Source organism: Cucurbita pepo, chromosome LG15 (assembly GCF_002806865.2).
Source record: "Cucurbita pepo subsp. pepo cultivar mu-cu-16 chromosome LG15, ASM280686v2, whole genome shotgun sequence".
Taxonomy (NCBI): Eukaryota; Viridiplantae; Streptophyta; class Magnoliopsida; order Cucurbitales; family Cucurbitaceae; genus Cucurbita; species Cucurbita pepo.
The window spans coordinates 1,781,917-1,796,352 of NC_036652.1; the positions used below are offsets into that span (position 1 = coordinate 1,781,917).

At 37.6% G+C, this 14,436-nt stretch overlaps 1 protein-coding gene across 1 annotated transcript; it reads left to right on the forward strand.

Moving 5' to 3' along the window:
- Window positions 1–3,227: 3,227 nt before the first annotated feature.
- On the forward strand, window positions 3,228–8,661 carry LOC111811496 (keratin, type I cytoskeletal 9-like; the record flags this gene model as incomplete). Its single annotated transcript, XM_023698375.1, is given in 2 exon segments — window positions 3,228–3,816; window positions 8,386–8,661. Coding segments are annotated over 2 exon segments (807 nt in total), but the record flags the coding sequence as incomplete, so codon positions are not given.
- Between the last annotated feature and the right edge of the window lie 5,775 nt (window positions 8,662–14,436).

The following is a 14,436-nucleotide window of genomic DNA, read 5'->3' on the forward strand; positions in this document are numbered from 1 at the left end:
TTTCGTTTTCCGTCAAGAACCGTGAAGACCCGCAAGGTAATCTTTCACAATTTTTCCTCGGATCCAAATCAGTTCTTATAAGTTAAGTCCTGATGTTTTGATATGTTCTTCTAGAAAGGGTTCTACACAGATATTGTGAGGAACTTCGGCCGAAATCGTGGCCAAAAACTGCTGTTTCAAGAGTTCTTTCCATGAGTGGTAAGAGTGAACGTAGCTACTTTCGACGTCTACAAATTGGTCAATTAAAGAAAAAATATGTAGTTGAGATTAGGATTACCACTTTGCAGAAGAAAACGAACTGATTTGAAGTTTGGATCAGAAGATATAAAAATAAGAAAAATGACGGAAACGGATCCAAAATCGTGTTTTCTTCCATTAGGAGGAGAGAGAAAAATGAGATTAGGGAGTTATAAAGAAAAAAAAAAAAAAAAAAAAAAAAANATATAAACAGCTTTCCTGTCTAATCGGTGTAAGAAAACAACTCATCTACTTTTTTTATATGGAANGAAAGGAAAATAAGAAGAGAATAGAGAGAAAGGAAGGTTCTAGAGAGAGAAACAAATAACGGCCACAACTCGGATTCAACGAGGAGAAAGAAATCTTGAAAATTGGGTCGTGACACATCAAACAAAGTCTATAGGACCTAAAACCTGACTGCTCTGATACCAATCTGTCACGACTCAATTTTTGAAATTTCGAAAAATTGGATTGTAACAATGACATGAACCAAGAGACATCAGTCATACAATATAGAAGATGTGAAAAAAATATTGTTGAAATTATTGAAATATCACATTGAAGAAGAATGAAGTTTCATGTTATAAATTTGTGGTGGATTACCATTTAGAGTAATTTAGAGTTATTTCATTAATGTACTTCAAGACTTTTTATTTACTTTAGGTTACAATTACATAATGCTTAATTATGGCCAGTAAACATGAATGTTACAACTCTTCGAATGCCTTTCATAGTTTCATTTTGAGGCTATATAAAGTCATGTATGTTGTATTTGTATGTAGGCTTGTAAAATACAGTAAAAGGAGCATTTGTGCTTTTCTTTAGCCAATGACTAAGTTTTTTTGCAATTAAATGTAGTTTAGGTTGCAGGTAGAATCATTCGAACTCGACATGATCAATTTTGCTTGTGGAGTGATTCGAATCTCACTCCAGTGTTCTTGCCTTGAGATATTTGATCAATAAGAATCATTCAAGCTAGACATAATCGATCTTGCTTGTGGAGTGATTCGAATCTTAAACAATATTCTTGCCTTGAAATATTAGATCAACAAGGTAATCCAAATCTTACTCCCCTTGTAGTGATTTCCCCATATCAAACGAGAAGACGAAATGAAATACAAACAAAACAAAATCAAAATGAAGCAAAACATTGAGAATGTGGAAAGTGCATTAAAATTTCGCACCATTTCAAAAGACATACAACACCACTATCAAAGTTATTTACAAATGGAGAATAGGGGTAGGGGATACAAAAGAATACAAAATCAACTAAAAAAGAATACAACTGATTGATGTCCCGGGTTGACACCCCTTTGTGAAAAAGTAGCTCCTAAGCCCTCCCCACCTTGAACGGTACCGAAAAAAAAGAAAGAAAAAAGGGATGAGTATAAAAATATACTAAGTACGCAACCTACTTGTAGGCTCTCATCGCCTTCTTCTCCTAGTAGGATTTCACGACTTTCCATTGGTCTAAACGATGTTCCAAGTGGTTCTTCATTGTTCATCTACCTGTGTAGTCCCTAGCCCCTCATCGAGACTGGTTTACAACGTCACAGCGTCGACCTTGACAGTTTTTACACTCATTAGAAGTTGTTCATGCAATACCATCTACCCGCGTAGTCCCTGATCTCTTTCCAGACCGGTTTATGAAGTCGCAACGTCAACCTTGACTCGTTTCTACGCTCAATATGGGCTCTCATCTTGACACCTACTCGTGTAGTCTCTAGACCAACAAGGACTGGTTTACATGTTCACCTATTTCTACATTCAATAGGGTCCATGTCTTGAGCTACATACCCATGTAGTCCCTAGTTCTTCTCAAGAACTTGTTTAATGGGATTAGAGGATCGGTAGTTTCTAACCCTCAGTTCTACATGTAAACCGCACTATGTATAGTGTCCTACTCTTGACTGTGATCTTAGTGCATGCTCTACTAGGAAAATATGTCTATCAACCATTTCTAACACATGAATCATGACTACCCATTCACATATGTTATTTAAGCAGGTATTCCTGTCAAGCCTTAATGCATGAAAACCATAAATCATATACACAATCAACAGATAACATCCATCAATCGCCTGGAGCATCATAATATCCCTTCCTCTATCATACCGCAACAGAAGTTATTAAATTAAACATGTTTCTCAATTCTCTTGTTCCAAAGGAAATTTCACAATTTTATCATGTACCTGACGTAATTATCCAAATTGTTCCTTCTATGTTCTAATCATACATATTCCAGCCACCTAGGGTACAATATGCTCGCATACTAGATTGTTCTAGCGATCCCTACAATTATCACTGGCCTCTTCAACATGAAAAAGTTTATATATTTTTGGTTTCTTATTAGTAGAAAAAAAAATATAGTAACCCAACATCATCTCAAGCATAAACATGATCCAAGTTACATGTTAACAAGCATCTTAGAATTAACACATAAGATTGAGTTTAAAGGATTATTGAGTGTTTTAAAAGACATAGCATAGAGATAGCATAGAGATTGACATATCAACACAAAAAGTGTTAAATTAGACATTGATATATATATATATATATATACGAATATAACTTGGGATAATTGCTTAACTAAAATTGGTAAACAGAAATAAAAATCACAAATATGAAGCAAATGGGTAGATGCATGCAGATTTGAGTGACTAAATTATGCTTTGATTTGAAGGAAAATGGTTGAGAAAAGAAATTTGGTATTGTTGATAAAACTTAGAACATGAGCTGCATTCAAAGCTAGGAGTGAATAAACACAGTGATTTTGTAATATGAAGTAAATGAGAGCTCTGGAGAAGGTGAGCTGCAAAATCATGTGTATAAGATCGGTAGGTCTAAACGTAGATTTTGGGCCAAACCCATTTTCTGCAATTTGCGTGGACAGAGTGAGGTAGTGGTATTTAGGCCCCATGATCACCTTATATATATACCTCTTCACTCAAAGCATACACATGCATATGCAAATGGCTTCTCATAAACTTTCTTCTCTTGTGTTCTTCCTGTTCTTCGGAATAGGAATTTGTTCTGCAGCGAGACGTTTGTCAAGTTCTTACGAAGGATATGGTTCTTCAAGTGGTCATGGTTATAGTAGCTATGCTTCCGTAGGAGAATATGGTGTTGAAAATTATGGCAATGGATATGGTAAAGATGGTGCATATGGAGGAAAATACGGGGAATACAATGGAGGAAAGTACGGGGGATATGACGGAGGAAAACACGAGGGATATGATAGTGGAAACTACGGGGGATACGGCAGAGGTAGACACGAAGGATACGATGGAGGAAACTATGGGGGATACTGTAGAGGTAAGCATGAGGAATACGGTAGAGGTAAACACGAGGAATACGACAGAGATAAACATGAGGGATACAGTGGAGGAAACTATGGAGGATACGGTGGAGGAAACTATGGAGGCTACGGTGGAGGTAAACACGAGGAATATGACAGACATAAACATGAGGAATACGACAGAGATAAACACGAGAGATACGATGGAGGAAACTATGGAGGATACGGTGGAGGTAAGCACGAGGAATACGGCAGAGATAAGCACGAGGAATACGGCAGAGATATGTTGAAGCTAATAATAGAGTTTGAATGAGTTGTTGAAGCTAATAATAGAGTTTGAATGAGTTGAATGAGTTACTGCCGAAGAGAAGAAGGAGGTGAATTCAATTTCATCCACACAAATCTCAACCAACTCCGGGAATCTCCCTATAAAAGGACCTCCCTCCCCATCATTCAAATCACTCCTCCTCTCAATCTCACTTCAGTTTTCTGTTGTCACCAACAACTGGTATCAGAGCAATCTTGCAGCAGCAAAAAAAATGGCAGCAGAAAAACAAGTTGAGAGCTACGTTCAGCCCGCCATCCCGAGGTTCGATGGTCACTATGATCATTGGGCGATGTTGATGGAAAATTTTCTCAGATCAAAGGAGTTCTTTGATATGGTGGAGACGGGTTATGAAGAGCCAAATGAAGGCGAGGTACTCTCAGCTGGTCAACAGCAACTGTTGGCAGCATCGAAGCTGAAGGACCTGAAGGTCAAGAACTATTTATTTCAGTCCATTGATAGGACTATCTTGGAAACAATGCTTCAGAAGAAGACATCCAAGGAAATTTGGGATTCTATGAGGAGGAAGTATCAAGGCTCAACGAGAGTAAAACGTGCTCAACTACAAGCCGTCAGAAGAGACTTTGAAATTCTCCAAATGCAAAAGGGAGAAACGGTGAATGATTATATTGGCAAGGTTATAAGTCTTGCAAGTAAAATGAGGATGCATGGTGGTTCAATCACGGAGGTTGCGGTCGTAGAAAAGATTTTGCGATCACTAACTCCAAAGTTCGATTACATTGTATGTTCTATCGAAGAAGCAAACAATGTCGAAGAGATGCAAATAGATGAACTCCAAAGCTCCCTGTTAGTACATGAGCAGAGGCTCAATCGTACAAGTGCAATAGAGGAGATGACAGCCTTAAAAATATCCACACCAGGTGAATCTTCAAGCCCTAGAGGTAGAGGGCAAAGAAGAGGCAGAGGTCGTGGGAGAGGCAGTCGAGAAAGAAGTGGAGATGTTGGCAGGTCAGTAGACCTAGCCAGAAATGATTATGAAAACAAAGGCAAGAGACACTTTGACAAGTCCAAGGTGGAATGCTACAGATGTGGACGCCTTGGACATTACAAAAATGAATGCTATACCAGGCTTCAAAAGGAGAAAAGAGATCAATCCAATTTTGTGGAGAGAAGAGAAGAAGAAACATTATTAATGTCATTCCATGCTATGAAGGTTGCAGATCAAGGTGTATGGGTCGTAGACTCTGGATGCAGCAATCATATGACAGGTTGTAAGGAATTCTTCTCAACTCTAGATGAAAATTTTCATACTACGGTTTCTCTCGGCAACAATTCAACTCTCCAAGTGATGGGGAAAGGAACCGTAGATATCAAGACTAGAAATGGCTTTGTAGAGTCTATTTCTAATGTATTCTACATCCCTGATCTGAAAGCCAACTTACTTAGTATCGGTCAATTACAAGAAAAGGGGTATGTGATCACATTCCAAAATGATGAATGTGAAATTTATGACTCCAAAAGAGGATCGATTGCTAAGATGAAGATGACCACCAACCGTCTATATCCGTTGACGTTAAATATCGTTGCCAAAAGTTTGATGGTGAAGAAAGAAGATACCACCTGGCTTTGGCATTTTAGGTATGGTCATCTACACTTCAAAGGATTAAAGACGTTGTCCTCAAAGAAGATGGTAACTGGGTTGCCAGATATTACTCCACCAACGGAAATTTGCGAGAGCTGTGTAGTAGCAAAACATGAAAGAAACTCTTTTCCATCTGGAAAATCAAGAAGAGCTCAAGCAATTTTGGAGTTGATTCATTCGGACATATGTGGTCCCATCTCTCCAGCATCAAATGGTAACAAGAAATATTTCATGACCCTCATCGATGATTTTAGTCGAAAAACATGGACTTATTTCTTGCACGCCAAATCAGAAGCCTTTGATTGCTTCAAAAAGTTTTGTGCTACTATGAAGACGGAAACTGGAAGAAGAGTCAAGGCTTTAAGAACTGACAGAGGTGGAGAATTCTGCTCGAACGAGTTTATTCAATTTTGTGAAGAGAAGGGCATACGGAGGCAGTTAACAACAGCATATACACCACAACAAAATGGTGTGGCCGAAAGGAAAAACAGGACCATTCTCAACATGGTTCGAAGTTTACTAAATAAAGGAGAAGTCCCGAAGGAATTCTGGCCAGAAGCTGTCGTGTGGTCCGTTCACATTCTCAACCGGAGTCCTACCTTTTCTGTTAGAGATATGACTCCACAAGAAGCATGGAGCGGAAGAAAACCTGCAGTAGACCACTTTAGAATCTTTGGGTGCATAGCATATGCACACGTTCCTGATGAGAAAAGGAAGAAACTTGAAGACAAGAGTTTGAAGTGTGTATTCCTTGGAGTAAGCGAGACCTCTAAGGCGTACAAGCTTTATGATCCTTTGACAAAGAAGGTGGTGGTAAGTCGTGATGTAGTCTTTGACGAAAAGAAGACTTGGACATGGGAAGAAAAGATCACTGTAAATCAGCAGATTCCTGTAGATCTTGAAGAAGAACAAACTGAAGCCCCTATTCAGCCTCACTATGAGCATGGAGAGAGCTCATCACAAGCTCAACAAGAAGAACCAGTAGAAGAAGATCATGATCATAATCAAAGACATCCAAGAACAAGAAAGAGACCAAACTGGATGATTGATTATGAGATGGACTATGAATCAAGTGATAGTGGTTATTTTGCATTCTTTATGGATAGTGATCCAATTGTCTATGAAGAAGCAGTAAAGGAGAAGAAATGGAAGGAAGCTATGGACAGTGAAATCAAATCCATAGAGAAGAACAAGACGTGGGAGCTCACTGATCTTCCTAGAGGGCAGAAAACAATCGGAGTAAAATGGGTTTTCAAAACCAAGTTGAATGAAAACGGTGAGGTGGATAAGTACAAGGCGCGACTTGTTGCAAAAGGATACAAGCAAAAGTATGGAATTGATTATAAGGAGGTATTTGCACCAGTGGCACGTCAAGATACTATCAGGCTCATAATTTCTATTGCAGCACAGAAATCTTGGCCTATTTATCAACTTGATGTGAAATCGGCCTTCTTACATGGAGAGCTTCAAGAAGAAGTATATGTGGAGCAACCAGAAGGTTTTGTTCAAAAAGGCAAAGAGGAACAAGTATACAAGTTGAAGAAAGCTTTGTACGGTTTGAAGCAAGCTCCGAGGGCATGGTACAGTCGCATTGATTCTCATTTTGAAAAGATGGGATTCACTAAATGCCCGTATGAACATACGTTGTATGTGAAAACTGAAAAGGGAGGTAACATTATCATTATTTGCTTATACGTTGATGATTTAATATTTACTGGCAATAATGAAGAAATGTTTGAATTTTTTAAGAAGAGCATGATGAAGGAATTTGAAATGACAGATCTTGGCTTGATGAGATATTTTCTTGGAGTAGAAGTTACTCAAACTCCCGCAGGTAACTTTATCTGTCAGAAGAAGTATGCTCAAGAATTACTTGAAAGATTTAAATTGGATGAGCGCACATTTGGAACTCCATCAGAATTGGGTTTAAAGTTGCACAAGGATATTGACGGGCGAGAGGTTGATAATAGGTACTTCAAACAAATTGTGGGAAGTTTGATGTACCTAACTTCAACCAGACCAGACATCATGTATGCGGTTAGTATGATAAGTCGTTACATGGAGCATCCAACGGAAAAACATCTCAATGCAGCAAGAAGGATACTTCGTTATGTGAGAGGAACCTTTGATTTGGGGGTATTCTACAAGAAAGGAGATGATCCGAAGATGGTTGGCTATACAGATAGTGACTATGCAGGTGATATAGACGATCGTAAAAGTACTTCAGGAAGTATTTTCATGATGAGTTCAGGAGCTATTTGCTGGTCTTCAAAGAAGCAACCTATTGTAACACTCTCAACTACAGAAGCAGAATTTGTGGCAGCAGCAGCATGCTCGTGCCAAGCAATTTGGTTAAGAAAAATGCTTGAAATTCTTAATCATAAGCAACCAGGTACGACGGTTATATATTGTGATAATATGTCAACTATTAAGTTGTCTAAAAATCCTGTGTTGCATGGAAGGAGCAAGCACATCGATGTTCGATTTCATTTCTTGCGTGATTTGTGTAAAGAAGGCATTATTGAACTCAACTTTTGCCGAAGTGATGAACAAATCGCAGATCTATTCACAAAGCCCTTGAAACAACCATTGTTCGAGAAGCTTAGAAGAAAAATGGGAATGTGCAGAATCCAAGATGTATAACAAGATGACGAAGTGAAGTCCTAAACTGATTTCTGCAGAATTCAGTTTAAGGGAGGGTGTTGAAGCTAATAATAGAGTTTGAATGAGTTGTTGAAGCTAATAATAGAGTTTGAATGAGTTGAATGAGTTACTGCCGAAGAGAAGAAGGAGGTGAATTCAATTTCATCCACACAAATCTCAACCAACTCCGGGAATCTCCCTATAAAAGGACCTCCCTCCCCATCATTCAAATCACTCCTCCTCTCAATCTCACTTCAGTTTTCTGTTGTCACCAACAAGATAAACACGAGGGGTACGATGGAGAAAACTATGGAGGATACGGCGGAGGTAAACATGAGGAATACTTTAAAGATAAACACGAGGGATACGATAGAGGAAACTATGGGGGATATGGCAGAGGTAAGTTTGAGGGATACGGTGGAAGTAAACACGAGGAATATGGTGGAGGAAACTACGATGGATACGGTGGAGGTAAACACGAGGGATATGCCCCCTGAGAAACACATTTTTAGCGGTACAATATACATATATAAATAATTCTCTCCCTCATGTATTCAAATGAGAGCTCTTTGTTGTACTTTCTCTTTAAATAAATAAATAAATAAGTGACTCATTTAGATTCCAAGGAGTAGTTAGAGACCTCATTAGATTGAGTTTATTCCCTTGTTCTGCAACCGAGGGTGTTAAATCATAGATGAATACCTTAGCACCAGGAACAATTAATTCTTGGAATAGTCTAGCAGATAAATTTTTTATCAAGTATTTCCCACCCACTAGAAACACATTCTTCAAAAATGAAATTGTTGCTTGTCAATAGTTTGAAGATGAAACACTTAACTTGGGGAGAGATTCAAGAAGAGGCTTAAAAGGTGTCTTCACCATGAACTACTTCATTGTATCCATATGGAGACTTTCTACAATGGATTGAATATTGCTACTAAACAAGTAGTTGATGCTTAAGACGTACAATGAAACTTATGAGATTCTAGAAAGAATAGCATCTAATAATTTTCAATGGGTTGATGTGAGGAGAAATCCAAGAAAAAGACTCAAGGAGTACTTGAAGTTGATGATTTGACGTCTATCAATGCTCAATTAGCTTCGGTGAATAATATTCTACAAAATCTAGCGTTAAGACAAGACTCAATGACTAAAGCACCTGTCCAATCTGCTGCTATAATGACTCAAACAACAATTAAATCTTGCGTATATGAAGAACACACTTTTGATCAATGTCCAAATAACCCGACTTCAATTTTTATTTGAGAAATCAAGCTAGTTAAGGCAACCAGAAAAATAATCTATTCTCAAACACTTATAACCCATGGTGGAGAAACCATCCAAACTTCTCATGGAAGGGACAAAGCCCATACAATCAACGAATGTCACCTAAATCAAATTACCCTCTAGGTTTTGGACTTCAAAATCAATGGCATATGGTCCTCAACAAGCCAATACCCAAATGAAAAGAATTAGCCAAGCTCAACACATACCGAGAACATCGCTTGAGAGCCTAATAAATATATGGCTAAAAATAATATTGTGATAAGCAAGCATTCTTGCGAAATTTGAAAGTTCAAGTAGGTCAATTAGCAACTGAGTTACGAAATAGACCTCTTGAGAAGATGTGATCAGAAACCTAAACACCAAAAAGAGAAGGTAAGGAGCAGTGTCAAGCAACAGTCACTAAAGAACACAACGACAGTCACTCCCAGAGTAGATGAACATAAGGTGCAAAACAAAAATTATGCAAAAACAGTACATTCTCCTAAAACCCAGGCAACAATCAGCAGTGAACAAGAGAGCAATATATACATACGGACACCTTCTTTTCTACAAAAAGAAATAAAGAGGAAGCCAATTTTGGGAAGTTTATGGATATTTTGAAGGAAATTCATATAAACATACCACTAGTGGAAGTGTTGAAGCAAATGCCAAATTATGTGAAATTCTTTAAGGATGTGCTCGCGAATAGGAGGAAGTTCGAAAAAATTGAGGTGATGACACTAAATGAAGAGGGTAGTGCAATATTAAAAAACAAAATCCCACTAAAAAAGAAAGACCGAGACTCGTTCACTATTCCAGTATCAATTGGAGAAAAGAATTTAGGTAGAGCATTATGTGACTTGGGTGCAAGTATCAACTTAATGCCTCTATCCATTTACAAGACGTTAGGGATCAACGAGGCTAGACCAACTTCATTCACCATTCAACTAGTCGATAGGTCCATCACTTATCCAGAAGGAAAGATCGAAGACATTTTAATTCAAGTGGATAAATTCATATTTCTAGAGAATTTTATTATTTTAGACTATGAAGTGGACCGTGATGTACCAATTATCTTGGAGAGACCATTTTTAAAAACAGGGAGAACACTAGTAGATGTCTACCACGGAAGCATAATATTAAGAATAAGTGACCAAAAAGTTGAATTTAATATCAATGACAACATGAAATATCCAGGAGTAGCAGGGGCAAAGGAATGTTTAGCAATATATAGTCAACATAGCACCCAGTCGCAAAGGAATTGGATAGTTGAGATATGAGTAGGAAGAAGACAACACCGGGAGGAAGTCCATAAAACAGTTAACAGTTTCAGATGAATTCAGTAGAGCTTTTGAATCACTAGAATTAGAGGGCAGAAAAAGTTCACCGATAAGTCATATATTGAGTACACACCCTCGAACTACATCTTAGAAGTAGAACTATTACAAATATGGGAAATAAACTTCACACAATTGTTCCACTGACCCTCAGTGGGATGGAGAGTTCCAAAGGAGCATCATTTCTTTGACAATGAATATTTTACTTATACCTTCTTTTCAAGTTTATCCTCGCCTCCAATTAAAAATGACATATAGAGAGTTTTTTTTTTTTTTTTTAAATATGTTAATTTCTCACTTACCCATAGTTGAGATTAAACGTTTATCTGGCTATTCTGAATTCTACATTACCTAATTGTTAGGATGTTAATTTGCATAATTATTTACCATCATTAAGGTCATGAGATAAAAGGTCGTTGTGGGAACACCATGTTGAACACAACTTTGTGTGAGAAACACTCGCACTCTTTGTTAAAACTAATAAAGAAAGATTACAAGACACTTTGTAAAATACTATTATTTTATATTTCTTGGGATGATAACCTAGGTAGGATACCTAGGTAGGATGAATGAGTATTTATAGTAGAGGCTATGCAATTTATTCCTAAAATTTCTCAACCTTCCTCTCAAATGGCTTAAATCATTTTCCTAAATTTATTCTTAAAATCTCTCGATCATTTTCGTGACCGTTGAATTCATTGTGGTGCTATTTTCTTTTCACCAGGTTCACTTGGTTGAGTCACAATCTTGCTCATCAACATCAGTGTCACTTGGATATTCAGACACATCAACACTCAAGCTAAAGTGTATAATTTGCTCCCTCGTCTTCTGTGGAAGAATTTCTTCAATATTGTCGAAGCCTGGTAATACTTCCTTCTCTAAGATCATGCCTCCATTGCACCACTCTGATCGTCAACCATGTGGTTTGAGCATCTTGAGTCACTGATCTAGTCATCATCGTAATACTTCCTTCTCTAATGGCGGAGGTAAGCATGAGGAATACGACAGAGGTAAACACGAGGAATACGATAGAGGAAACTATGGGGGATACGGCGGAGGTAAGCATGAGGAATACGGAGGAGGTAAACATGAGGGATATGATGGAGGAATCTATGGGAGATATGGCGGAGGTAAGCATGAGGAATACGACAGAGGTAAACACGAGGAATACGATGGAAGAATCTATGGGGGATACGGCGGAGGTAAGCATGAGGAATACAGTGGAGGTAAACACGAGGATACGATGGAGGAAACTATGGGGGATACGGCGGAGGTAAACATGAGGAATACGACAGAGGTAAACACGAGGAATACGATAGAGGAAACTATGGGGGATACGGCAGAGGTAAGATTGAGGAATACGACAGAGGTAAACACGAGGAATATGATAGAGGAAACTATGGGGGATAAGGCGGAGGTAAGCATGAGGAATACGGCAAAGGTAAACAAGAGGAATACGACAAAGATAAACCCGAAGGATATAATGGAAGAAACTATGGAGAATACGGCGGAGCTAAGCCTGAGGAATACGGAAGAGGTAAATATGAGGAATACAGCGGAGAAAACTACGGAGGATACGGTATGCATATGGTGGTCACGGAGGCCATAAATATGGCGGAGGCGAACAGGGTGATGGCCACACTAAGTATGCACCTTGAGAAACACAGTTTTAGCCCTACAATATGCATATACTAATGATATCACAAAGAAATAAAAAAGAGCACCCTATAAATAATTCTCTCCCTCGTGTATTCAAAATAAAATATATAACAAAGATGAGGTGGTTACAATATTGCTATGTTACTTTCTCTTTAGATAAATAAAGAACAGACTTTTATTTTTAATCTTATTTGAACAAATCAATTATTGCACTCAATTTGTACGATTTGTGAAGAATGAGAATAAAATTGGTATGAACACTTTTAAACTCTAAGTTATGTTTAATATTTATTCCATTATTTTCTAAGTAATTTTAACATCTAAGTTAATAAACGCAATAAAACTTAAATAATTTATGCACACGACTTTATCATTCAGAACTAGTGGTGGAGCAAGTGACACCTTAAGTGGTGTTGAGAAGATCATCCAGAACTATTAGAGTACCAGATATGTATGTAACTTCATCAAACTATCTGTTGTCGACTCTGATAAAGGGAACTAGAGTTCTTTCATGAGATCCTACAGTTGGTGGATACAACCAAATGGGAGCAAGCCATGGATGATGAGATGTGTAGGCTTCAAAAATGCGTTGTACTGAGGCTGAGTACGTGGCAATAGCTAAAGCTGGAAATGAGACGATATGGATGACTGACTATCGGGAAGAATTGGGCAAGAAGCAACATGAAAAGATTGTTTATAGAGATAGTCAGAGTGTCATACAGTTGGTGAGGAATCCGATCTATCATTTAAAAACAAAACACGGAAGACGATACCATTTCACTCGCAAGTTAGTGGAAGATGGTGATGTGTTTGGAGAAGATATAGGGTGCAAAAAATCTAGCAAATACAAAATGTGTTGATGTTGGAATATTGAGGTTGTGCAAAGGCTCAATTGATACGGTGTAGTGAGGATGCTCATGGTCGTTTGAGAATGAAATTCTTGTAACTCGAGCAGCCTGTTAATGTTAGAATTGTTAGGTTATGGAACCTATTTATATCTTGTTATACAGAGTAAAGATGACGTATAAAATAAATTGTCATAAATAATAAATAGCTTTGTACAGTAAAGCTATATATGGAACCCATCTTTCTTATAGAACTATTTCAAAGGTAATAAAATATTTCTCTGACCTTTAAAAATGTATTGTATTATCTGTATTCTCTATTACAATTATACTACCTGAAGTTATCCATATAAATTTTTAATCAATATTTCTCCTTACATTTTCTCTTTTCTGTTCTTTGTATTTATCTAGATCGAATATGTGCATTGTTGCGTGATCCTAACGAAGCATCCATAAGATACTCAATCCTGAAGAGGGTCGTGTTACATGGTCTTAGTTCAAGGAGGCCTATCTTCAAAAGTATTACCCCATTGTCTTTAGGATAGCTTGTCAGACGGCATTCTTGAAACTGAAACAGAGGTACAGATCAGTTGAAGAATATGACCTAGAACTCAATAAGCTGGCAAGATTTACTCTCGAATTTGTCAGTACCGGGAAGATGAAGACAGACTGATGTGGCATTGACGAGTACTCTTCTTGCCTTATCTGTTTAAGCATTCATGTTGATAGATTCTGGTGGTATCGAATTTCATGTATGATAGGAAGGATTGATGAATCTGCTTATTAGGATTAAACCTCCAACACCCACATGAATGTAACCAAGCCTTGATGTTCAGTAACGACCACGTAGTATATTAGAATGGAAAAATGTACATGTAGGACACCCAACCACAATGTTGTAGGATAAGCAACTTTCGTGGACGACCGTTTTTTAGAGGGGAAGAATCTGTAACACCTGATTCCCCAGGAAGTATCAAATACCTGATATTCAATATTGGGCCCAAACTTCCCAAATTTTATTGAGTCTTAAAAATAGAATTTCAAGAAAACTTAGAAGAGAAAAATAGTTGGAAAAAAAATATAAAAGAAAATGGTTGAAAATTGGAAAAGTGGTCAAAATCAACCTGGGAGGGGGTATTTTGGTCCTTCTTCCTCTTTATTAGGTACCTGAAAAATGAGATTAAGGGGATGTAAAGAAAAGAAAAAAAAAAAAAAAAAAGAAA